The following is a 24,830-nucleotide window of genomic DNA, read 5'->3' on the forward strand; positions in this document are numbered from 1 at the left end:
TGACACCCTCTTTTGGCTTTCTTGGGCACCAGAACACAGGTGTACACAGCCATACATGCAGACAAAACACCCATACACATAATTTTTTAAATCAATTTAGTTTTTTAAAAAAGGTTAGAAAGGAAACTTTTATAAAAAATCTTTGCTGCTATAAGTAGCATTGTGTTAAACATACAAAGCCCCCAAAATATTAAACAATTCATCTAAATTTCTAAAAAGACAGACAACTTCTTCACTGTGAAAAAAAAAATCTTAAAAGATGGAGAGGATGTGACGCTAAAGAAATTTGTGTGATTCTCTGGTACCCCAGTCTTCATCTGTAAAGGCTAGTTTTCTAGAAAGGATCTGATGGAGAAACAAATAGTCTGACTGAGTGACTCTGTGTTTGTGAAGTGCCAGGACAAACCCCGGGGCTTGCACATGCCAGGCAAGCAACCCACCACCAGTGCTCAAAGTGCTTCAGTACATAAGTCTACATAGGCGTGGTCAACTAGAGCACTGTATTTGTTAAGTATGTGACTACAATTATAAGGAAAATGGATATGTGCAGATAGTTGCCAAATATTTATATGAGGCAAAACCAGAAAAGCATTTCTTCATGTAGTAATTAACAAAACACTGGACTTCTATTGCTTAACTAAAACGACACCCTGTACTGGCTTTTAAGCATTGTGAAAATACCAGAGACCAAAACCACAAGATAAATTTCACTTCTATATTTCAGAAAACCTACTTGAATACACTTTGAAACAAGAGTACAACAAAATAGAATATACTTCAAATGTTGAATATACAAACTATTATAGTTCAAATCTGAACACTGGTACTTTCCCTCTTAAACGTCAACTAAAAAAGAAAAAGAAAAAAGGGACAAAAGAAGGAAAAAGAATGAGAAAGGAAACAAGCACCAGGTATTAGAGCTACCTGGCAGTTCATGCTGAGCTTGAATGTCAACTGATAGGAGGACTGATGCCGACGTGTCTGTGCAGACCGCAGGGCTGGCTTGAGCGGCGCAGGCATGTTACAGTAAAGGGCCAGAGCCAACTGTTACTTCCTCACAATTAAGAAACCGACAGACTTAAACTACCATAGAAAATGTTACATGTAAATTCTATAACAATACTGTGCTAGGTACAAGATTTTTAAAATTTTTCTTTTAATAAAAAAAGCTTTACACAAACAAGCCTTTAGCTTATTTCAAGAAAGAAAACTGAAAATTAGTCTAAGGCCTTTGTTTTAAAACGGCTGAAGCTATATGATATATATATATATATGTATATATATATATTCAAAATCAAAAAATAAAACAAAACCAACATAAAAAGCGCACTAGATCTTTTTGCTATCCTCTTGAAGCTTTTGGATCCACTCAGTTCACATTCTAGAATACCTATATTAGCAGAGTCTTCACATAGCACCAGTTAAGTGAATACTGTGCGAACACAGTAATAATATGCTGGTATGCATATAAAATGCATCAAAAATTGCTATATGTAACAATGAGATCACCCATCCCAAACCCCGCCCCACTGAAAACTATGTAACCTCTTACAGGTGTTAGTGTTCCAACTCTTAGTGTAACTTGACATTGTAGTGAGCCACTTGGTCCCTTTCAGTCTCTTTTCTTATTGAGGGTTCAGTTGTTTCTACTTTAAGAGGCAGTTTTCTGTCAGCATCTCCATGTGTAGTTCACTTCCCACTGAAACATGGGATAGGTAATTTGTTTCCAGTAAGTCTGATTGCTTTCTTATATGCACAGTTAGTTGTTTACAGTCCTCCTGACTTTTCTTGATGACTTCCCTTGCAAAATGTCTGCCAGTACAACACTTAAGTCTGAAGTCCCTGGCGGAGCTTATCTATTTCTCACATGTCACTAGCCCTTCAGTTTTCATAGTCACAGGCAGGGCAATAGCAGAAGGCGCACTGACAACCACTACGTGGGTTACCGTCTTGTTCCCGTCTGCCCCCTTTTCCTCTACCAGCTGCAATGTTTTCACATCATGTTCCTGCTTTTTGGCTTCTGATTTAACCTCTGGCCCTTTTATGACCGCACTGATAACTCGAGGAGGAGGAGTCTGGCCAGAAGCCTGCTGAGCAGGCACAGATAGTCTCATTACAGGGGTACCATGGGCTATGGAAACAGGGGTAAGGGCTCTCACAGCCAGTGGGGTTCCAACAATGTTAATGCTTCCTGATCCAGTCAGATTTGACTTTGTCTGCAGTTGACACTGTGCAAGCTGTGTAGCAGGGATGGTGATAATCTTGGCAGGCTGCATGGTGATTCTGTCTCCATTTTCAGTGGAGGCAGGCATCACAGTTGGGACTGTCTGGATGACCACTTTTGGAGAGCTGGCTGTAGCTGGACTGGTGCTGGTTATTAATGGTGTGCCAGCGTTGACTGACTGAACTGCCACAGTTGAAATCTTTTGACCCAGTGATGTCATTACCACAGGAACTTGCATTGCCACACGAACTGTCCTGATGGATTAAAAACAAGCTGGTCATATTTCATACTAAGTTGGAAAATGAATTGCCTGTTTAAAAGTAAATACAAATCCAAAAGCATAAAACCAGTGCTCCCAATGAAGTTTAGAAGAAAGAAAAAAAAAATCTCTCACTCCCTCTTGGGGATTGGGCCTAAGGTCTCCTGCATGCTAACAAGGTTTTCTACCATTGAGCTACATCCCCAGCTTTCTGAGACAAGGCCTTGCTAACTCACTGCTAGCTTAAAACTCACTCAAGCACAGGCAGGCCTTGAGCTTGTGATTCTCCTGCCTCAACCTCCACAGTATTTAGGACTATAGGTGAATTCCACTATATACAGCCAAAAGTATATTTTAAAAGACCCAGCAACTTTTTAAAGTGTTCATATAGTGTTGGCTAATATAGATTAAACAAGGACTGTTCCTTTGTTCCAAGGAGCATTTAAAACACAAAACACTATGCTACAGTTAATACTCTCTTCCTCACCTTGGAGCTGCTGCTGTGGACACCGATGCTGTGCTGGTGGGAGACCTGGATGAAGCATCGTGAGCAGGGGAAGTGATGTTCATAACTCTAGCCACACCCTTCTCTGCTCTGGAGCAGTTCACAGGAGATGAGTTTTTCCCACCACGGACAGAAGTTGCCGCTTTAAGGAGACTTTCTGCAGACAGTGACACTCGTTCTAATGATTTTTCATCAGTAGCTGCGGCCAAGTCTTCACTGCAGGTCTCACTTTTGTCATCATCAATGACCACTATGTTTTTGGGCATATCCTTGAACTGATAGACAAGCCTCTGTCCTTCAACCTTTGCAAGAATTCCCCTTTGGTAGTAGTACCTGTCAAGGAAAAATGACTAAATTAATCAACTGTACCGTCGCCTTCCCCAGGAAAACCTCACACAGCACACAGCTGACAGAAACTTTTATTACTTATTCCTGTAGATGAGAGTTCCTTCCACTTGAACTACTCGTAAGATTACAGATCTGTTGTAGAGATGAAGTTGGTATGTCATACCACAGGATCCTGGGTGGTTAATATTGACTGTCAATTTGACAGATCTAGGGGCACTTAGGAGATAATTCTCTGGGTTTGTCTAGATTCGGGTAATCAAAGTGGGAAGACCCAACATAACTGTGGGCAGCAGTGCCCTATGACCTGGAGTCTCAAACCAAATAAAAAGGAAAAGGCAAGCTAAGTAGCAGCATTTATCTCTGTTGTCTGACTAGGCATGTGATATGAGTCCTACCACTGTGAGTTCTCCACGCTTCCTTACACAGCTTTTGTAACATCAATGACAAGTAGCTAATACAGCTCTGTAAGCCTGACATGTACAAAAAAGTTGTAGCACCGAGAACTGAACCTAGAAACAAACTCCTTACTGAGAGAAAAGTGCTCTACTGCCCAGCTATCTACCCAGCTCACCACTGCCTCTTTCTAGAGAGATCAGACTAGCTTCTGACTCTAGATGATCCTCCTCCCTCCACCTCCCAAGTGAAGAAGTCACAGCATGAGTCACCATGCACACCGTCTTCTCTCTCTTAAGAAAAGCTTAACCTAAATAATAATAATACTTTATTGATAATACAAGGAACTCTAATTTGTTATAAAACCAATCTGACTTTATGGAATAATCACCTTGGCCATGTGTAGTAGAGATGCAGTCTGTGGAATATGTGAACACTGTCACATAAAGTACCACGTGGCTTATGCCTGAAATCCCAGCATTGGGAAGCAGAAATAGGCAAACTGATGCAAGTTTAAAGCCAGCTTGTCTATATAAGCTCCAGGCCAGCCTGGAAGAGCTGTCTCAAATATGTATACACACACACACACACACACACACACACACACACACACACACACTATAATGTGTACATTGGGATTTAATAGATTTCTCAAACCCAACATTTTTTTTTTCATTTTCCAGATAAAAATCACAACATTCACAGGATCTAAGAGGAAATAAACTTTGGAAAATATATTTCATTTCGGGTTCTTACAGGATCTCATTGTAGCCCAGGCTGGCTTCAACTTAATATGTTAAGGAGGATGACTTTGAACTCCTTATCCTCCTATCCTCAATTCCCAAATACTATGATTGATTACAAGGCATGTGACACTACAGCCAAGTCAGGGCTTAAATTTTTAAATGGCCTACAATATAACAATTTCTATTCTGGAACAGTTGTAAATGGAGAATCACATTTCCTATAAATATGGATTTTCCAATGTTGAAATATTAGGTATGTAGACCAAACTTCTCTTTCCCTATCTATTTCCAAATCTAAGAAATTCTTCTAAACTCTTCACCAAAATTTTAAGTTACATCAAGGGATTTATTTTTTCAAGTTTTTCTTCAAACAATTAACAATCTTGAAGAGACATTTAAGTTCTACTTAAAACCCATGTTTTAAAGGCCCATGTTCATTCTCACCTCAAAGCTCGCCCCATAGTTTCATAGTTCATGTCTGGCTTGTTCTTATGCTTGCCCCAAAGCTTCGAGACAGCCTTTGAGTCCACAAGTTTGAATATGCCTTTTTCTCGCTGAGTCCATTTAATATACCTGGGACAGGTATTTTTATCTTGAAGCAAATCTAGAAGAAACTCCCACAGATAGGTTGTGTTTCCTTTATAAACAAAGCAAAAACAATGACAGGCATTAATTTGAAATTCATTAACATGATTTTCAAATAAAATATTTGTATTTACAAGAAAAAAAATCCTAAATATACTTATTTGCTACTTCTTTTTTAAGATAAGGTCTCACTAATGCAGCCTTGCCACACCTGAAACTTGCTTTGTCGACCAGCCTGGCCTGGTCTGCCTCCCGAGAGCTGGGATTAACAGTGTATGCTATGCCTATTCTTAAGATGTATGCTTTTCCAAAAGAAAGCTGATAGAGGCCTTAAATTCTATACTGTCCTATGTCCTGTACCCAAGGCTTCAGTGTCAGTAATGGCAGTGGTACAAAGCTCAGTACAATACAATGCTCATCTTAATTTAACAAAATCAAATTTCTTAATTTAGACATATTTGAACTCTGAATAAAATAACTGGTACATGTTGAAAGAGTATCTTGTGTCAGTATAAAAACTTCACCTGTCAATAATAACTCTGATGGCTATAGCTCAGGATGGAAATAGGAGGTAGGATAACCGACAGGCAGAAAGAATTCTGGGATAGAACCAGGTACATGATATTCAGCCAGCAAGATATGAGGACAGACGGATAGTACCTGTGTACAGGTAACTAGGCACATGACAAAATATACGTTAGTAAAATGGGTTATTTTAAGTTATGAGCTAGTCAGAAAAGAGACTAGCTATATGGCCTAAACATGTGTAAAATATTACTTTGAGTCACATGAGTCATTATTCTGGGAGCTTAAATTCACTAACCAGCTGTGTTGTCATTAGTGGTGAGGCAGGGTTTCATAGCCTAGGCTGGCCTTGGACTTCTAATGGTCTAACCTCTAACTCGCCAGTGCTGGCATAGTAGGTATGTGCCATAATGATTGGTACATCAATCAGGATCTTTTTGTAAGAAAAAATTTCTTTGATTAACCAGTAGGTCTGAACTGTGGGGTACTGTTTGCATGCTGCCCCAACCCTTGAGAAACTCTTATACAAGTGAATGTAGACTATCACATAAATTACTGCCTTCTTTGCCAGATCTGTTAAAATGTCCCATCTTTTCTACAAAATATACACAGAACATAACAGATCAAATCATAAATCACTTCAATATAAATGTATAGGTCAATTAGACATGCTTATTTATGCTCCAGCTCTTAAGATATGAGTTCCTAAATGGAACAAAAGTAGGAAGATGAACTACTGAACATATTTATAAAATATAACTATGTTAGTCCTAGATCATAGAGCTAAAAATATCAAAAATGAGAAAATACTAAAATATTTCTGCCAAACAAAATATCTACACTTGAGGCTAAAGAGATGGCTGAGTGGTTAAGAACACTGACTTATTTTGCAGAGGGCCTTTGGTAGAGGATCAGTTCCCAGCTCTCAGAACTGCCTGTAACTCCAATTCCAGGAGATCTTTAAGAAACAAATGAAAGAAAAGAAAGAAAAGGAAGAAAGGAAAGAAAGGAAGGGAAGGAAGGGAAGGAAGGGAAGGAAGGGAAGGAAGGAAGGAAGGAAGGAAGGAAGGAAGGAAGGAAGGAAGGAAGGAAGAAAGAAAGAAAGAAAGAAAGAAAGAAAGAAAGAAAGAAAGAAAGAAAGAAATCAGCCAGGCAGTAGTGGCACATGCCTATGATCCTAGCTCTCAGAAGGCAGAAGCAGGCAAATCTCTTGAGTTTGAGGCCTGCCTGGTCTACAGAGCAAGTTCTAGGACAGCCACAGATACACAGAGAAACCCTGTCTTGAAAAACAGAAAAATATATACCCGAGGTACATAAGCCATATACACAGAGGTAGCTTAAGTAACAGACCCTGTTGCCAAGACTGATGACCTGAGCTCAATCCCTAAGCCTGAACAGAACAGAGCTGCTGCTCTCAGACTGTTACCTTGCCTCCACAGCCACACAAATAAATGAATGAGTACAGTCTCTTCTATGAAAGTGGCTAAATGTGAGGAAAAGTGCAATATACAAATGTCCTCTAAAACATGGTCCCTAAAAACAACGGTTTGCACTGCCCTATGGACATAACCAAATATGACTATTCAATCTATTTGAGGCATAGCTATTTGATAAAAACTCTCCATAATGCTGGTCCACCCCTGATTAAGAAATACTGAGAGACAGTACTACCATATGCACATCTTTCTTACAACTGCAAAAATGTCATTTAAAAACCAAACAAAAAAAGAAGGTGGGAATTTCACTTCCAAAATGACCCTCCAAAAATTACCTTTTCCTTCTCTGGCCTTCTTCTTGATTCCTAACTCAGGAGACCCATTGGAAACTGGTGACTGCTGGGTCTTTGGTTTGCGGCCAACTGAAAAAATAAGATAAAGAAATCACAAGCTGAAAACAGAAATAATTAGACTCTAAGCTAAACACTAATGTGCACATTAAAATATTCAGTGCCAGCTGGGCATGCTGGCACACACCTGTAATCCTAGCACTCAGGGAAGCAGAGACAGGAGGATCTCTATGAGTTCAAGGCCAGCCTGGTCTACAAAGCAAGTCTAGGACAGTCAAGGCTACACAGAAAAACCTTGTTTCAAAACAAACAAACAAACAAAAAAAAAAACCACTCAGCGCCAAGGAGGTGTGGTGATACACACCTATGAAAACCTAAGAAGGAAGGCTGAAATCAGTATGTACCACATAGTGAGTTTATAAGCTAGCCTACTCAGTGCTGCTGGAGGTGTAGCTCAGTGGTAGAGCATTTGCCTAGAATACACGGAGCACCTTTCCCTCACCCAACAAGACTTAGAGAATATGAAAGTTGCTTGAAAGAGCATTAAACACTTCTGAAAATTTAAATAAACAGTTGGTAGACATTTGACTGTACAAAGTAAGTCAGGAACTTCTATAACTTGTATTATATGGCCAGAGACAGCCTCAATCTGCTAAATCTTTGCACTGATGTCCTGGAGCTCACTATGTAAACCAGGCTAGCCTTGCACTCACAGAGATCCTCCTGCCTCTGCCTCTGCCTCTGCCTCTGCCTCCTAAGTGCTGGGAATAAACATGTGTGCCACCATACCAGACCATCAAGGTTTTTAATACAATACTTTTATTACTTCTTGAACTCCACACATGCATAGAATACACTTTGATCATACTCTCCCTTTCATCCCCCAGTGAATAGCAATTTCACCTATAGACTGCAGAGGGTCTGACCCTCTGAAGTCCTTTAAGCTCAAATGAACAAAGGAAACCTTTGCTTACATTGTGAGCCAGACAGTTCATCAGAATTTTAAGCAAAAGTGTTTAAATTTCCCCTTGTCAACTTGCAGATACACTGTAGGTTTAAAAAAATAAAATATAATGACACAACATACTTTTTCCGGTGATTATGTCAAATAAATGCCCATGACATTCTCATCTGTCTGTTACCTCTGCCATGTGGCAAAGACAGACTAGCAAGGGAGTGTATAAAAGGAGTTACAGTGCTCCTCAGAACAAACAAGGTTAGGGTGCTGGCAAGGTGGCATGGCTGTATGTGCAAGCACAACACCCTGAGCCTAATCCCCAGAATTAACTTAGAGATAGAAGGGAACCAACTCTGTTTCCCTCTGCTCTCCGTATATGCACCATGGCGGGCACACATCGCAATTAAAAGTAACTTTAAGAAATTAAGGATCGTAGGTTTCAAATGTAATAGTCACAAAACCACTAGATAATAGCATTCTGGCTTTGCCTCCCAGACAGCATTAACATGTGGACACCAGAGAGCAATGTGTAAGAGCCAGTTCTTCCCAACTACCACGCGGACTCCAGGGACTGAACTCGGGTCGTGGGACTTGTCGGCAAGTCAGCCCCTTTACATGCTAAGCCATCTCACCAGCCCCGGTCTTTTTTCCCGTGTTTTTCAAGGCAAGGTCTATGTAGCCCTGGCTGTCTTGAAACTTACTATGTAGACCAGACTAGATGAAAACCTGGAGTCTCCTGAGTGCTGAAATGTGCCACCACTGCCCAGCTTGTTTTTTTATTTTATTTTTTTAAATAGGGTCTTAAACTGCATCTCAGGCTGGCCTGGCAACTCAGCTTTCAACGGTCCTGTCTTAGCCTCCTTTGTTCTAGGATCACAGGCATGAGCACCATGTCCACTCTGTTCTCTTGATGATAGCCATTATGAGTATAGTGAAAGGGACTGATGTCCTAGAGCTTAGATGTTTGTGTTTTTGTGTTTAACATGTACAATTGTTGTACTTGCACATTATGTCTCTGGACCACTTTTCATGCCTGGTGCCCAGAAGAGGGCATCAAACCCCATGAAACTGGACTTAAAGGCAGTTGTTCTTCAGATCCCTGGACTATATTTACAGGCAGCTGTGAACAGTCACGTGGGTGCTAGGAATAGAATCTGGAAGACCAACCAGTGCTCTTAACTTCTAGGCTATCTATTCAGTTTCCACCCCTTCTTTTTCTCTAAAGAAAAAAAAATCAGACTTTTAATCCCAGCACTTGGAAGGCAAAGGCAGGTGGACTTTTACTGGATGTCTGGGGAAGGAAAGGGAAGGCAGAGGAAGGAAGATAAGAAAACAGTATAAGAAGGTAGTAGCACAGGGGAGAGGAGAGGAAAAGTAGGAAAGGAAAGAAGGGCCTGAGGTCAAGAGGAGGAAGAAAGAAAAAAATAAAAGGAAGTATTTGGCTTGAAAGAAAAAGATTTACAGCTGGGCATGGTGGCACATGCCTGCAGGTGGATCTCTGAGTTCAAGCGCAGCCTAGTACACAAAGTGAATCCAGGACACCCAAAGCTACACAGAGAAACCCGCCTCGAAAAACCAAGAGAGAAACAGAGAGATTCATAGTCCTCGTAAACCTCCAACTTCACCTTCTTCAACAATCTGCCCACCTTATATCAATTAGTCCAGGGTAGACCCACCCTATGCCCAGAATAGTTGGCCAACACAAAACAGACTCCAGTTTTTTTGTGTGAGCTTTTTGCTTTGAGATATATATAGAGATAGATAGATTGATTGATTCTTACTGGTTTGTTTAAAAAAACATTTTAGGTTAAAAAAAATTTGCCTACCATGTCTAACTTATTTTTTTTTTAAACACTATCCACAAAAAAAAGAAAACATAAGACCATGAATGTTACTTCGTAGGGGTGGTGTGTGTGTGTGTGTGTGTGTGAGAATAGGCTGTCTACAGTGGCTCATGCTTGCAATCATCTCAATACTACTGGAGAGGCTACAACAGAAAAGTGATGAATTCAAGGACTGCCTGAGCTATACAAAAATAAGACCTTATCCCAAAAAATAATTAGGAAGGAAGGATCAATCAAAGAAAGAAACCAGTGCCAAAGTTTGAGGTCACCCTGGTCTACAGAATAAGTTCCAGGACAGCTAGGGTTACACAGAGAAACTGTCTTTTGAAAAATCAAAAACAACCAAATAAACAAACCAACAAAAGCATACAATGGGAAGATTTCTCACAACTGATAAATATACTCAACCTTTTTTCTTTTTCATTGGTTCGTGACTATCTGGTGATGTAGGAATAGGCGAGGCATCCATTGGTTCAGATTCTTCAGTCGACACCTCCACTACAGTCTCTGTAATGACATCTGGCCTCATCGCAGCATGGATAAACTCTGGAGTTGATATACAAGGAGGGACAAACACTTCCACTATAAAAAAAAGTTGAAAAATTAAAATTTCCCACCCCTATTATAGTTTCCTATGTGGATAGCTCAATATTTAGAAGAAGCAAGGTTTACAAAAGAATTATTCAAAGCAAGATAAAAACTTGTGCCTGAAAAATCAAGCTACTAAATATCTAAAACTATCTAAAATACAAAAGTAAAAAAGTCTAAGAACAATCATTGTGAAGCCAACCTCTTTCTCATACTTTTAGGTACTTTTTGGTTTATTTTTTGACACAGGGTTTATCTGTGTATTAGCCTTGGCTGACCTAAACTCACTTTGTAAACCAAGCTAGCCTTGAACTCAGAGAAATTCTCCTGCCTCTGTTTCCAGAGTACTGGAATTAAAAGCTGAGATTAAAGGTGTATGACACCATGCCTGGCTCCTTTTTATGTACTTCTACTTTTTCTTTTTTCTTAGGTACTTAAAGTATTATTTTTATTTTATGTGGATGAATGTTTTCCTGACATTGTACTTGTGTGCCTAGTGCCTACAGAGGCCAGAAGGGGGCATTGGATCCTCTTTAACTGGAGTTACCATGAGGACTGGAAACCAAACCCAGGTCCTCTGGAATTGTTTCTCCAACTCCCTTTAAACGTTAAACATTTTACTTTTTTTCTCTCCAACTCCCTTTAAACGTTAAACATTTTACTTTTTTTTTTTTTGTGCGTTGTGGTTTACCTGCATGTATGTCTACATGAGGGTGTCAGACACTAGAATTACAACAGTTGTAAGCTGCCATGTAGGTGCTGGGATTTGAACCTGGGTCCTCTGGAAGAACAATCAGTGCTCGAAACATCTGAGCCATCTCTCCAGCCCCCAACAATTTACATAATTTTGACAGAGAAAATTTAGAAACAATAGTCCTTTAAAATTACTTTCATTGCTGGTATCTGCCATTATTTATTAACTGGGGAATACAAGACATGATACAAAATTTTAAAATTTATAAATGTAAGTTTAGTGCAAAGTACCCAGTTATATTTCATTTTAAAATATGAAAAAAGAAATAACTTCATTTTAGGCCATTTAGATACCATTTTAGGTCACTAAAATAGTACATACAAATTGCTATTTGGTATTCATTCTATCACATACAATAATGTTGCTTCAACTTCTAGCACATATGCATGAATAACCAGGACACCACATTTCTATTTCAAATTAGATCCAGATACTGTATCCTAACACAGATTAATATATAACCCAACAAGGCCACAGCTTACTTCTTATATCCCTTGAACAATGCATTGGATTTCTAAACCAATTAAAAAGATGGTTAAAGAACTGGAAAGATAGCTCAGCATTTAAGAGCACTGGCTGCCCTTCCAGGACTAGCATACAATTCCCAACATCTACATGGCAGCTTAGAAGCCATCTGTAACTCCATTCCCTGGGGATCCTACCTTCATCTGGCACCCATGGGTATCAGGCATGCACATGGTGCACAGATATATACGAAGGCAAACATCCATACACATAAAATAACTTTTTAAAGATGGCTGCTCTTAGCAACTTATTCTAAATTTCTGCACAATGAATTAAAATTAGGACAAAATCAAATTAGTATAACACCACTATTAAAACCAGACTACAAGGAGAAAAAAAAAAGAAACCCCATCTCACAAACTAAAAGGATTATGAAATAAATTTCTTTTCCTCTTCACCATGGCCAGTTCCATGTAGTTACTGTCTGTCAATCAGTGAATAAAGGACTGAAAGGTTATAGGAAGCAAATGGCCCACTTTGTCCTACACTTAACAGCTACCTACAATTGGGTACAGTTGTTTTTGCTGTCATGTTTATTTTCTTTCAAGAGAATAAACATGACAGCAAAAACAACTGTTGAATAAAAAATTGTGGGCATTTTCTGCATTATTTATTAACTACAACATTTAAGATTTTAGAACTTTGGGAACACTTACTGATATCAGAACTCCAGCAATAACTCCTTTGCATTAACACTTTCTTTCTAATAGGAAACAATGTGACAGTGAGTAAACAGACAGTTCACATACCAGGACTTCTTGAATCCCTCAAGCAGGTAGGAGATTCCATATGAAGCAAGGCTTCAGCAGCTTCAATTGTCTTATCCGTACAGTGTGCATTACTGCTGTGAACTGATGCTTCCACTGTGAAAAGGGGAAGTTCTTAATTAAAAAGGAAAACACTAGCAACTTGAAATATATTACTGAATATGTAAAACCTAGTGTCCATGTGAACAATTTTAATAATAAAGTAATAAGCAATAGTAAAGCTAATGTCTACATTCTGTAGCGTGAATGTTGATTTTAAAAGCAACCAATGTGCCAGGTATAAACCACATGCTTATAATCCCAGTACTTGGAAAGTTAAGGCAGGGACTGGAATTTGAGCTATATATACCCCAAAACCAAAACCCCAACAAATCTAATTAGAAATGAGTGAAAAGTTCCTAGATCTTAACCAAAAGAAAATAAAGAAAGAACCCTGAAATATGAAACCTGCATCCATTTTAACGACCAATATTAACGGAGGGAACCATCCACACAGGTTGGGGAACAGGGAGTGAGGTTGGGTGAAGAACAGTAACCCTGTAGGTCAATTGTGTAATATGTGTCGTCGCTATACTGGGGGTGATATAATAGCCAACAGATGTCAGTCAGGAGCACTTTGTTCTAAGCTAGCCTAAGGAGTTACTTCAATTTTTAGATAGTCTCCTATGAGTGGACAACCTCCAGGCAGGGATTATGTCACACTTCAGAACCTCCGTCGACTTCGGTAGGTTTTACACAAGTGAAGAACATATGTGGGTGAGCACATGAAGAGATGGGTGATTTTACCAGGAAGCTTTTCCTAATTCAACTGCTCTTCCTGTGTCTATTACATTTCTCTTATGCTTTGCTATCAAATGATTTGTGAAACAGTGAAGTACACAAGTAGAAATTTGCACTTTCAGGTCTAACAGCTTTGGTTCTATAGTTACTGCCACTAAGGCAATCCATTTACTTTCTTATGCCTCAGTTTCCACTTTTATAGAGCAGGTCATTTCCACAAGTATCTGTGAAAACGAGATACAGTGCCTGACATGAAATATAATTCTGTATGGTAACTTCTCGTTCCTGTAAAATTGTAAACTACTTGAGATTAAGGGAGCAATCTTTTGTTGTTTGGTTGGTTTGGGGGTTTGTTTGTTTGTTTCAAGACAGAAACAGTTTCTCTATGTAGACTTGGCTGTTCTGGACTAACTTTGTAGACTAGGCTGGCCTTGAACTTCAGTGATTCGCCGGCCTCTGCCCCAAGAGCACCTGAATTACAGGGTGTGCGGCACTGCGCCTGGGCTTAAGGGAGCTGTCTTAAAGACCCAACTTTCCTTTCACAAGTGGATCTTGTTTGGAGGTGCTGGAGATCAGACCCAGTACTTCCCACATTACTGGGCAAGTGTTCCACCTCTAAGCTCTACAGCTAGTTCCAGATTTTCCTTATGGTAAAGCACACATGTATCAATTTAAGGACAATCCTATGATCTTACAGGAGAATTGTCAAGAACTCATTATCAGGGCTGGAGAGATGGCTCAGTGGTTAAGAGTACCGTCTGCTCTTCCAAAGGACCAGGGTTCAATTTCTAGCACCCACAAGGCAGCTCACAACTGTCTGTCACGCCAATTCCAAGGGACCTGATACCTTTACACTAATGCACATAAAATAAAATTAAAATTAAAAAAAAAGAACTCACTATATATTATGTACATTTATTTCACATTCTGATTTATACTGAATAATTGGTTAGAGGTTCTGAAACATAAATACTAGATTTTAATTTGACTGATTTTTTTTCCCTGAAGCTGTTCTCCCTTTAAGGGGCTTTTGTGAATGTTCATACAATTTCATAAAACCATTACAAACTAGCAAGTACAGACATGAATCTTCTAAAGCCTGTCTCAGGAAATATACTTATAAAAAGAAAATCTGTCAGGGTCTCCAAAGTCACCAAACACTAAAACCTCGGCCTTAAAAACAAAGTCATTCGGAGAGCATTTGTTTTAAAACTTCAGGCCTGTTTTAGCACCTGTTACACACCGTCCACTCTCTCAAGCAAGGTACTCGCGTCTCTCCAGTTGCTCTTTCCATTTATGGAAATCTGCTCAAAGCTAACTGGATCTGCAGAGGCAGCCAAACCTCTAAGTAAATCTATCTTTAGGTGACCCTGCTTACTCTTATCTGCAGCTTCAGTGAGGCAAAGGATTCACTTAGCCCTTCTAGTTCAACTTTAAAAAAACTTAGTATTAAGTATAAAAGACACTGCCGTTCTTAAGTGTTCCCCCCACACAGGGCCCTGACAAGACTCACATACACTGCAAACCCCCAGAAAGCAAATTCTCATGTTTTAAACATCGACTTGGGAGCCATTCTTTTTAAGGCAGGATTGGTGTTGTAATTTAGCTGTTGTCTTAGGTGCTATTAATAAACTATCCTGGGTAAGCTAATTCCTTATGTAATATTATGAAGGTATACTCTAACACTGAATTGTATAACAATTATAGTTTTGAGTATTTAAAAAAAAAATCACAGGGCAATAAAACTACAGATTTAAAAGTATTTAAGTTATAAACAACAACAAAAATACTTGCCTAACAGTTACACATTGTGTACCCTAAATTCTTAGGCAGCTTGAAATACATTTTTCAAAACCATTATTTCATGTTAAGTTTATGTTAGTACAAATGAACCTTGACTCTTTCTGATCTGCTTTGTTTCTTGAGATAGGATCTCATGTAGCTCAGGCTGGCCTGGAGCTCTGGACACAGCAGAGATCCTGAACCTCCAATCCTCCTCCCTCTGCACCCTAAGCACTGATATTCCAAACGTGCATGACCACACCTAATTCCAATTAGTTTCTTAAAGTGTATTTTCTTGCTTTAACTTCTGATTTCAAACTTCTCTTCCCTCCCTCAATTTATCAAATTATAACCCAAAAGTATTTTACTATTATTTTAAATATCCACAATTAAGTTACCAACCAGAAAATCCAGTATGTTAAGTACAATAAGCCAGTGTCAGTTGAGTATTTATCAGGTGCCCAGTGCTTTGTGACAAATCCGAGTTCTGAGTCTGAATACAGCTCCCCTGGCCTCCTGACGCTTCCGGTTCAGAGAGCACCATTAAACCCAATGCATATGTAAAATAATCTCACATTACTCTGCAATCTAACAGCTTATTAAAGAGCAGTGATTTCTATTTTGAGAGCTTTCCATGTTCATCTGCAGCTCAACGCTAAACAAATAAAAATTTAAAAACCTAGTGTCTGATAAATTAAAATACAGTTTCCAAGAAAATGTTACCAATTTTATGGAAGTGAGGAGTCTCTCTTTATATTTTGTCAACCTAAGTCAACAGCTAATTTTCTTAAAATAATCTTTGATAACAGAAATTTTAACACCTATCCATTTCTGTAATTTAAAAAACTTCAATGTTGCTTTGTTCAGCTCAATAATTCAAACAAAATTTAAGGCTGGTGGTGGTTCCTGGACTCAAGAGGCTGAGGCAGACAGATCTCTGAGTTCGAGGCCAGCCTGGTCTACAGAGCTAGTTCCACGACAGCCAGGTTACACAGAGAAATTTTTCTTGAAAACAAACAAAAAAGAATATCCACTTAGACTGGAGAGATGGTTCAGCAGCTAAGAGCACTGACTGCTCTTCTAAGATAACCTGGGTTCAATTCCCAGCAACCACATGGCAGCTCACAACTATAACTACACGATCCAACATTCTCCCAGACATACATGCAGGCAAAACATCAATGCACATAAAATAAAAAATTTTTCTTAAAAACAAAACTTAAAACCACACATTTGTTAAGATATAAATTTCTACTTAATAGTACAATGCAACCAAAGTAAGCAAACTAAAAGCAACATCAGCAAATAAACCTCTTTCGTACTACTTTCTAGACAATGTATGAAATTCATGGTAGAAAATAAGCAACTCAGTTTAAACACAGAAACAAACTAGTAAGTAACTGGACAGATCTCATTTTCTCACAGTTGGCTAAGCCTCCTTGAAGTAATACATATGAAAATGATTTTAATTCTGATCACAATACCATCAATAAACATGGTTTGTGCTGCCATTTACTGTGGGTAAATATACCCGCTCCATGTCCATCTCCAATCAGCTGGTGTTTGTACGTGCACTGCTCCAGACTCACCCAACAGCTGTTACAAAACACCAAACTTGGTAATTAAGTCTGACAAGAGGCATACCTCCCAGCTTTGCAAAGAGAACGCTGGCAACGGATCTAGTTCATAACAGTGTTCTCAAGTCAGAAATAAACTTTACTAGCAATGGAGTTTGAGAGCAATGAAAAAATGAAAAATACTTCATTAGGTGTTAGTTTCTTCTACACACAGCACCATAAACTAGTACTTCCTTGGTCATCACTCAAGTTCTGCATTGCCTGACCATATCCCCCATGCCCCAGAGCTCTAGTAGTGACAGAACACAAACCACTGCAATAAGAAGTCTGGAATCTTTCACCTTCACATCTGTCTCCCTTGACCATCAATCAATACAGCTTTACAAAATATTAAAAAAGGACAATTAAAATTACTTTTGGTTCCAAAGTTAGCCAATTAAATATAAGCTAGAATTTAAAATTTTCTCATAGCCACATTTAAAAAAGTGTGATAGTTACCACCTTATGTAATAGTGTGAAGATGTACTCTAAAACTGCTGTAGTACAATTAATACCTTTTTACCGGAGGGGTCTACCTCCGAGCTACATCCTCAATCTGAAATTAGTACCTTTTGTTCAGTCTAGTATTTCCAAAATATTGCCATGTCAGCATGTAATCAATATAAAAACTTTCAAAATTCAACTTTCTAGCCAGATCTCAAATACTCAATACCCACAGGTGGCTAGTGACAATTATGCCAAATATAATAAACCCATTCTTAGACTTAACTTTAAAATTATTGAGAAACTAAAACAGACTTTGAGAATATAAGTGTTATCTACAGATTGATATTGTATTTGAAAATTAAAACTCAACCAGACACAGTTACTTTATGCCTGAAATCCTAACATTCAGGAGTTTTAGGCTAGCCAGCAAATATTCAAAAATATTCACTCATTTACGATAATATACGTTACTTAAATATGCATATAAGAGAAATAACTAAAATTCAGTGGCTTTACAAGTGTGTATATGTTGTGCATGTAAGCCTAACCCTTAACCCTAAGAGTATGTATGTATGTATGTATACATGTATGTATGTATGTATGTATGTATGTATGTTATTGGAGATAGCAGTTCACAAGGGATTGAACCCAGGGCCTCATATACATACACTAGGCAAGCAGTCCACCATAAAGCTATAGTTTCAGCCCTCTTTTATTTTTATTTCCATTTTTTATTTCAGATAGGATGTCATTAAGCTTATCCAGGCTAGCTTGAAATTCACTTTGTAGTCTACATAAGCCACAAGTTTTCAACAAACCTGCCTCAGTCTCCAGAATAGCTGGGATTACAGACCTGTGCCAGTAAATCCAGCATGTTTTATATATTCTGGGAATCTTTTTAAAATTTCTTTTGTTTCTGTACCCTTATAAAACTGGAGAGCAAATACTCTCTTAATACAATGAAAAATAGTTTGTCTTTTTAGATTCCCATGAAAGCCTCCAGGAATCTCCAGATCAGTGTGCCTCCTGCCTTTCTCTACCATTATTTGTTTCTAAAGAAAACTGCTTCCTGTCGAATTATTGACTTTATACCCGGAAACTGGTTTGTAACTCGCTGATACAAAACTCAGTACTCTTATTGCAATAAATTCAACTTAATTTCTTCAATATTTTCAACATGATTTTTTGTTCCCTATCCTTAGAGATCATATCCAGGGCCTCACCAATGAGTCATACACTCCACCTCCAAATATGTCTTACTCTTCCTATGTGTGTGGGACACATGTCATGTTATGTGTGTGGAGGTCAGAGGACAACTGTGTGGAGTCAGTTCTCTCCATCTACCTTCATCTGGCTCCTAGAGATCAAACTCATGTCTCCTGGTATCTCACCAATGGAAAGGTTAAGTCTCTGGACAAAAAAAAAAAAAAAAAAAGTCATTCTTTTACTTTTATTTCAACACATGGTAGCTACTTTGTTTGCTTGGTTTTTGAGGCAGGGTTTCTCTTTATAGAGCTGGCTGTCCTAGAACTCACTCTATAGATCAGGCTGGCTTCAAACTCACAGAGATATCTGCCTCCACCTGCCAACCGCTGGGATTAAAGGCTTGCACCAACACTGCCCAGCCATACTTTTCCATTTATACTTTTTATGACTGTCTTCAAGATGCACCCAATCACACCCAAGCCTGAAATTCTGAAATGCTTTGGAGTGTGAATGTGCAGATATTCCAAAGTCTACAAAGCTTGTAGGTGAAACAAGTCCCAAGTACCATGGATAACGGATAGCCAACCTTCACTAGATATTGCAACTTAAAGTACATCAGAGCTTTCTTCAGTTTCAAAATTCGTAATGAATATCAACCAAGCATAGATTGTTTTGTCAATGAGATGACTTGTGCTGGTTTAGGAAGGTGGCTCCATTGATAAAAGTACTTGCCACAAAAGCAGGAAGATCTCAATTGGCTACCTAGCACCCAAATAGAGTTGGGTGCTCAATCCCAGTACCCTGCTGGTGTGGCTGGCAACTGTAATCCCAGTGAGGAGGCAAAGACAGGAGGATCTATCTCAGGACTTTCCTGGACAACCAGTTCAGCTGAATCTGCAGGCTCAATGAGAATTTCTGTCTCAAAAACAAGAAAAGGAAGTGATGGTCTCTGTATGTACATGCATTTTTACAGATACAGAGACTATCCTGTATGTCCAGAGAAAATTTCCCTCTTCGTTTAAGAATACCTCTGGAGAGAAAACTCCAGAGACCTTAATTCTCAAAAGAAAAACAAAAGGGAAATTAATGCCAACACTCAGGACACAGAGGCGGGCAGATCTCTGAGTTTGAGGCTAGCCTGATCTACATGGTGAGTTCCAGGACAGCTAACAGTACATAGCGAGACCCTGTCTTAAAAAAAAAAAAAGGAGGAAGTGGGGGGAGAAAAGGAGTAGTCAAGGACTTTACACTTCAAGAAAAGAAATCAACTCTTTTAAACTGAAAAATCTTCTCTCAAATATAGTATACATGTAATATGGTCACATAAATTATTAGAAAAGTAACAATGTCAGACATTTATTAATCTACACACACACACACACACACACGCATGAACACACACATACATCAGAACTGAGCCTTGAGTATTAAAGTACATCAAATACTTATTGTAAGTTTTTAAAGGTTGGCTGAAAGCAATTAACCTCTGACATACTCACATGGCACACTTCCTAAAATTTTTTAAAAGCAAGTCTCACATCTTTACCTTTGTACTAAATGTGTTGGGCCACCAGTTATTTCAGTGCTTTAAATGTTCTTAGAGATAACCTAGTCAAATGCTAAGAAGGTTTGATGGTTAAATTAAGGTTAACTAGGACAGTTTTATTGCTAGCTAACTAGAGCACTTCAACCCTTGGTTGCGGTTCCTTAAGCAAGGTGTGTGAGTGTGTAGTCCTGGCTAGCCTGCCTGCCTCTGCCTCCACCTCCTCAGTGCTAGGATTAAAGTTGGCATCAGCATGCCACACCCAAATGGAAATTTAATAAGTATAAGTCTTCACTGCAAAAAATTTTTAATTTTAAGATGCCATGGATTTGTAATAAGCACATTATTTATTTCATCCCTCGCTCGAACAACTAATGGCATAAATATTAACAACTGAAGGTCTACATATACATAATATTTAAGTCATAAGGAAGGAAGATAAAAGCAATATATCCTGTAGTAATAACAGTGGTACTACTAAATGATCTACAGTGGCTAAGAAACAAGTTATACTAACATCACTCAATTCAAAGGTTATTTATTCTGTAAGTTCTTCCCAAGCGTCACTCATTTCACACTATCATCGAGTAATTACTGCAATCATTACAACTACCTTTTTATTTGTACATTACCTAGACTTTCATCTGCATGCTTGTACCTGATGACTTCTTTCAAGGAGGCAGAGACCACTGCATCCACTTACTAATAAAATGCACAGACACTGGGGTTGGCTCCATGTAGCTTCGATGGCTGAGTGCATGTTGAATCCCCCAGGACCACATAAGCCAAGAGTGGGTAGTACATGTTTCTAATGCTAGCATTCAGGAGGTGGAGGCAAGGGATCAGAAGTTCAAGGCCAGCCTCAGCTACATGGAAAGTTTGAGGCCATTCTGGAATACATGAGACTTATCTCAAAAAAAGAAACAACAAAAAAATTGAAAGCATTAATCCCCATGTGCCATTAAAAATTATCAGCAATAAAAATTTTTAAACCATAAAATCTTAATTTTGTTATTGTTGTTTTTTCTTCTTCAAGACAGGGTTTCTCTGTGTAGCCTTAACTGTCCTTCCTGGACTCCCTCTGAAGACCAGGCTGGCCAGGAACTCACAGAGATCTGCCTGACTTTGCCTCCCAGAGTGCTGGGATTACAGGTGTGTAACAGCACACCCAACAATCTCAATTTTTTTTTAATTAATATGTCCTTCTCACTTTTAACTGGCTTTGAATATATCAGCAAACCCTCTTAAGTTTCCTTCTAAAAGCCTGTAGTGTTCTTCAGATTACATGAAATGAGAAATAATTGCATGTGAAAGTCTTTCATAGTACATTGTGATTTAAAAACCTTTAGTTAGTTATAAGATTTCTGTAAGAAGTACTCACAAATCAAGTAGATCTGGAAAATGGCATCAAAAATCTTAAAAACCAGCATCAGTGGAGGTGTAGCCCTGTGGGAAAGCACTTGCCCAGCATGCTAGAGGCCCTGATCCCTAGCACCACAAACAAGAATGCCTATAATTCCAAAGACTAGATCATGTTTACTCCCAGCAAAATATCTACTGGCCACAATCTGTTTTACTGGTAATTCCAAAAGCTCATAGAAAGAAAAGAAACCTTCCACTTGCAAAATTAAGTCCTCAAGGTTCTAACTGTAGAAACTGTACTATGATTCTCTTTCAAGTATTCACATGCATTGTAAATAATGTCTTTAGGTTTATTAAGCTTTTGCCTGTAAGTATGTGCACTTTATGTGAGCCTGGTGCCCATGGAGTTTAGAAGAGGTTTGTATCCCCTGGAACGGGAGTTACAGGTGGTTGCGAACGTGGATGCTGAGAACCAAACCCAGGTCCTGTGCAAGAGCAACAAGTGGTCTTAACTAATAAGTATTTCTCCAGCCCAGAAATAATATCTCTTGAAGTACACACAGTCAACACAACACCACTAACCCAACATAAAAGTGTACACTAATTCGCAGTGATCAGCAGACTGACCACAACAAAGACCCAAGTTCTCATTGTGTTCTCCTCTCACTTAAAAAAAAAAGTTTTTATCCAAAAAGGTGTTACCAGATGCTGCTCAGTAAATTGTGACTTTTGAAATGTGTGAATACTATTCAACACTACGTGTTATACAGTACATACAGTTCCATCAATCCAGATTTTATCTGAATTTAAAATCCCATTAAATTAAGAGATAACCATATGCTGATTTTTACTTTCCAATCAAACCAGGTCAGTTTGGTCTGCCAAACTACCAATTTCAAGATCCCTACCTAAAAACAAAAGATGGGAAAGACTTGTTCAGACCTTTTAACGCACTACCGTTTGGTGACTATTTCTCATCTTCCAATTCCACATCGATGAAGATATGAAAACAGGACCTGAGAAGGGACCGCGTGCGCTTATTATGTCAGTAAGCAACAGTGTTCAAGCAGTGCCACATCGACCTGGGGCCCCCGCTGCGCTGTCTGCGAGCAAGTAAAGCTGCTTTTTCTATGTAACTTAAGTCCGTGCCCTTCCGCTGCAGCAGTGGCGCAGCACATCCCCCACCCCCGCGGCCACTTCCGTGTTTACACTCCTCTTCCCTCCAATTCCATGCGTACATTGTCAGCTTCACTCCCGCCCAAGCTTCATTGGCCCGGCTCGGGCCCGTGGTCCCGCCCCCAGAAATCAACGTTCTTATTTGGAACAGCTCGGAGCGCAGATTGGAACCGCGGGCCTGTCAATCGCGCGCGTTCTGTCCTCTCCCAGGCGCTTCCGCTATGGTGGGAGGTTTGGGGGAGGGGAAAGGGGGCAATTCGGAGCCGAGACTTCCCTGAGGCCAGGACGCCCTCCCGCCCGCCCCGCTCCTCGCTTTCACCTAATGTTGACCAAAATAAACGTTCCCCTGCGCTGTCCCAACGCCGCAGGTCGGCCGCGCCGAATACGCCCGGTGTCCTTCCCATTCCCCCTGACATGCCCGCCCCACGAGGGAAGGAAGGGCAGCAGCCCAGCTTCGCCGCCGCCGCCGTTAGCCGGGGCAGGGAGGCGCCGGGCCGGCGTCCCGCTCGGCACCGGGAAGTGGCCTCAGGACCGTTACTCCGGCGCTGCTCCCTGAGGGAGGAGGCAGGAGGCCCGGCGCGTTTTGGCGGGTAGCGCCCGGGGCCGCGGCGTCCATGCGGAAGTGGCGGCTGTGTGGAGCGGGAGGCGAGGGCGGCGGGCGGCCAGCGCCCCCGGCCGCGGGCAGGGGCGGCCTCCCGGCCGGACAGCGTGGCAGGCGGCGGGGACAACAGCCCCGCTCACTTCCTGGTTCCCCGGCAACTGGGGCGAAGCGCGCAACTCGCCCGCGCCGACTCCCCAACTTAGCCGCGGCGCCGCGCCCGGCCCCCGCCGCCGCCGCGCTCCCCGGAGCGACAGCCCGGAGCCGAGGCAGGTTACTCTCCAAGGTGATCACTTCCTGATTTGTCGCCTCCATTACTTCATTCACTCCCCCCTCAGCGCTGCCGCTCCGCTGCCGGGGGCGGACACCGGACCCCGGCGCTGACCGCCCCGGGGGACGCTCCCCGCCCGCCGGGCGCCCCCTCGCCCGCAGCAGCGATGCACCGGAGAAAAGTTCCCCTGCGCTTACCGGCCCGGATGAGCAGATCCAGCTGGTTCGTGGGTCCCTCATGCAGAGACGTCGCCATGTTTATCCCGGGGCTGGAACTGCTGCTTCACATTGACTTACACCCCGAGCAGCGGCGACCGGGGAGAAGGCGGAACCCGCGGCCGGAGACACACGCCGTGCGGGCGGCACACACTCACGCACTCGCACACACTCCGACGCCCGGATCCTTGCGCGTCCTCCGACAGGAAGCGGCGGCCGGCCCGCCTCCCGCCGCCGGGCTGAGCAGCCCCACCACCTAACGGCAGGGGCGGCGGCGGCGGCCCCGGCTGGCAACGCGATCCTTCCGCCCCGCGCCCAGACAGGAAGTCCCGGGCGCCGGCAGCCGGCGGCCGCACGGACACCTGAGGCTGAGGAGCCGCAGGCCGCCCTCGGCCCGGCAACGCGGGCCTCGGCAGGAAGAGGCGCGCTTCACGTTCTGCGGAAGCGAAGTCTGCAAATGTCCCCTCTGGAAAAGAGCCATGAATCAAATTTTTCTTCCTAGAAGCCACCTAATACCTAGTCCCGCAGCTGCACATGGAGGTGGCTTTTTAATTTCTTTTGGCCTTTCAGAGCTCATCCAACATACAACCACTTGAAAGACCTGCACTTAAAAAAAAAAAAAAAAATTCGTACCTAGAAAATTCTAAAAACATCATTAGGGAAGTCAGGCGTCTTCAACTACTTCACAGACGACTTGGCCCACTTGTCTGCAGAAGTCAGAGTACACTAGACAGGTAATTAGTAAACAGCAGCGGGCAGCGGCCAGCCTCCGGAGACGGGATTAGAGGCGCTCCGCTTGCTGGTCAGGAAATTTCGTGTGCCCTCTCTTCTATTTGGTTCACTTGGACAAATGAGCGTATTCGTTCATGTCCTAGGTAATCTATTTTTAAAAGTTTTCCTTGAAACTAACCTTACAAATACTATAGTAGAAAAAGAAAATAAATGGCCAGTTAGCGGCTATAAATTAGTGGAAATATAGGGAATAAGACCTAATTAAATACCTTGACTGTTTAAGAATTTCTTAACG

The 24,830-nt window shown here is 40.9% G+C and overlaps 1 protein-coding gene across 9 annotated transcripts in view; it reads right to left on the reverse strand.

Moving 5' to 3' along the window:
* Positions 1–701: 701 nt before the first annotated feature.
* Positions 702–24,830, reverse strand: part of Elf2 (E74 like ETS transcription factor 2) — an 81,453-nt gene continuing 57,324 nt past the window's right edge. For 4 of the 9 annotated variants that reach the window (XM_021631048.2, XM_060378290.1, XM_021631053.2 and 1 more), the window contains 6 exons: positions 12,790–12,903; positions 10,582–10,755; positions 7,357–7,443; positions 4,920–5,112; positions 2,971–3,321; positions 702–2,478 (listed from right to left, as the gene is read on the reverse strand). In XM_021631048.2, the coding sequence (XP_021486723.1) occupies positions 1,857–2,478; positions 2,971–3,321; positions 4,920–5,112; positions 7,357–7,443; positions 10,582–10,755; positions 12,790–12,903 (1,541 nt within the window). In that variant the 3' untranslated portion in view covers positions 702–1,856. Of the gene's footprint in view, positions 2,479–2,970; positions 3,322–4,919; positions 5,113–7,356; positions 7,444–10,581; positions 10,756–12,789; positions 12,904–23,785; positions 24,186–24,830 lie in introns of those variants that run through there. The other 5 variants (XM_021631050.2, XM_060378292.1, XM_060378293.1 and 2 more) reach the window with 3 other exon arrangements.

Source organism: Meriones unguiculatus, chromosome 2 (assembly GCF_030254825.1).
Source record: "Meriones unguiculatus strain TT.TT164.6M chromosome 2, Bangor_MerUng_6.1, whole genome shotgun sequence".
In the NCBI taxonomy this organism is placed as follows: domain Eukaryota; kingdom Metazoa; phylum Chordata; class Mammalia; order Rodentia; family Muridae; genus Meriones; species Meriones unguiculatus.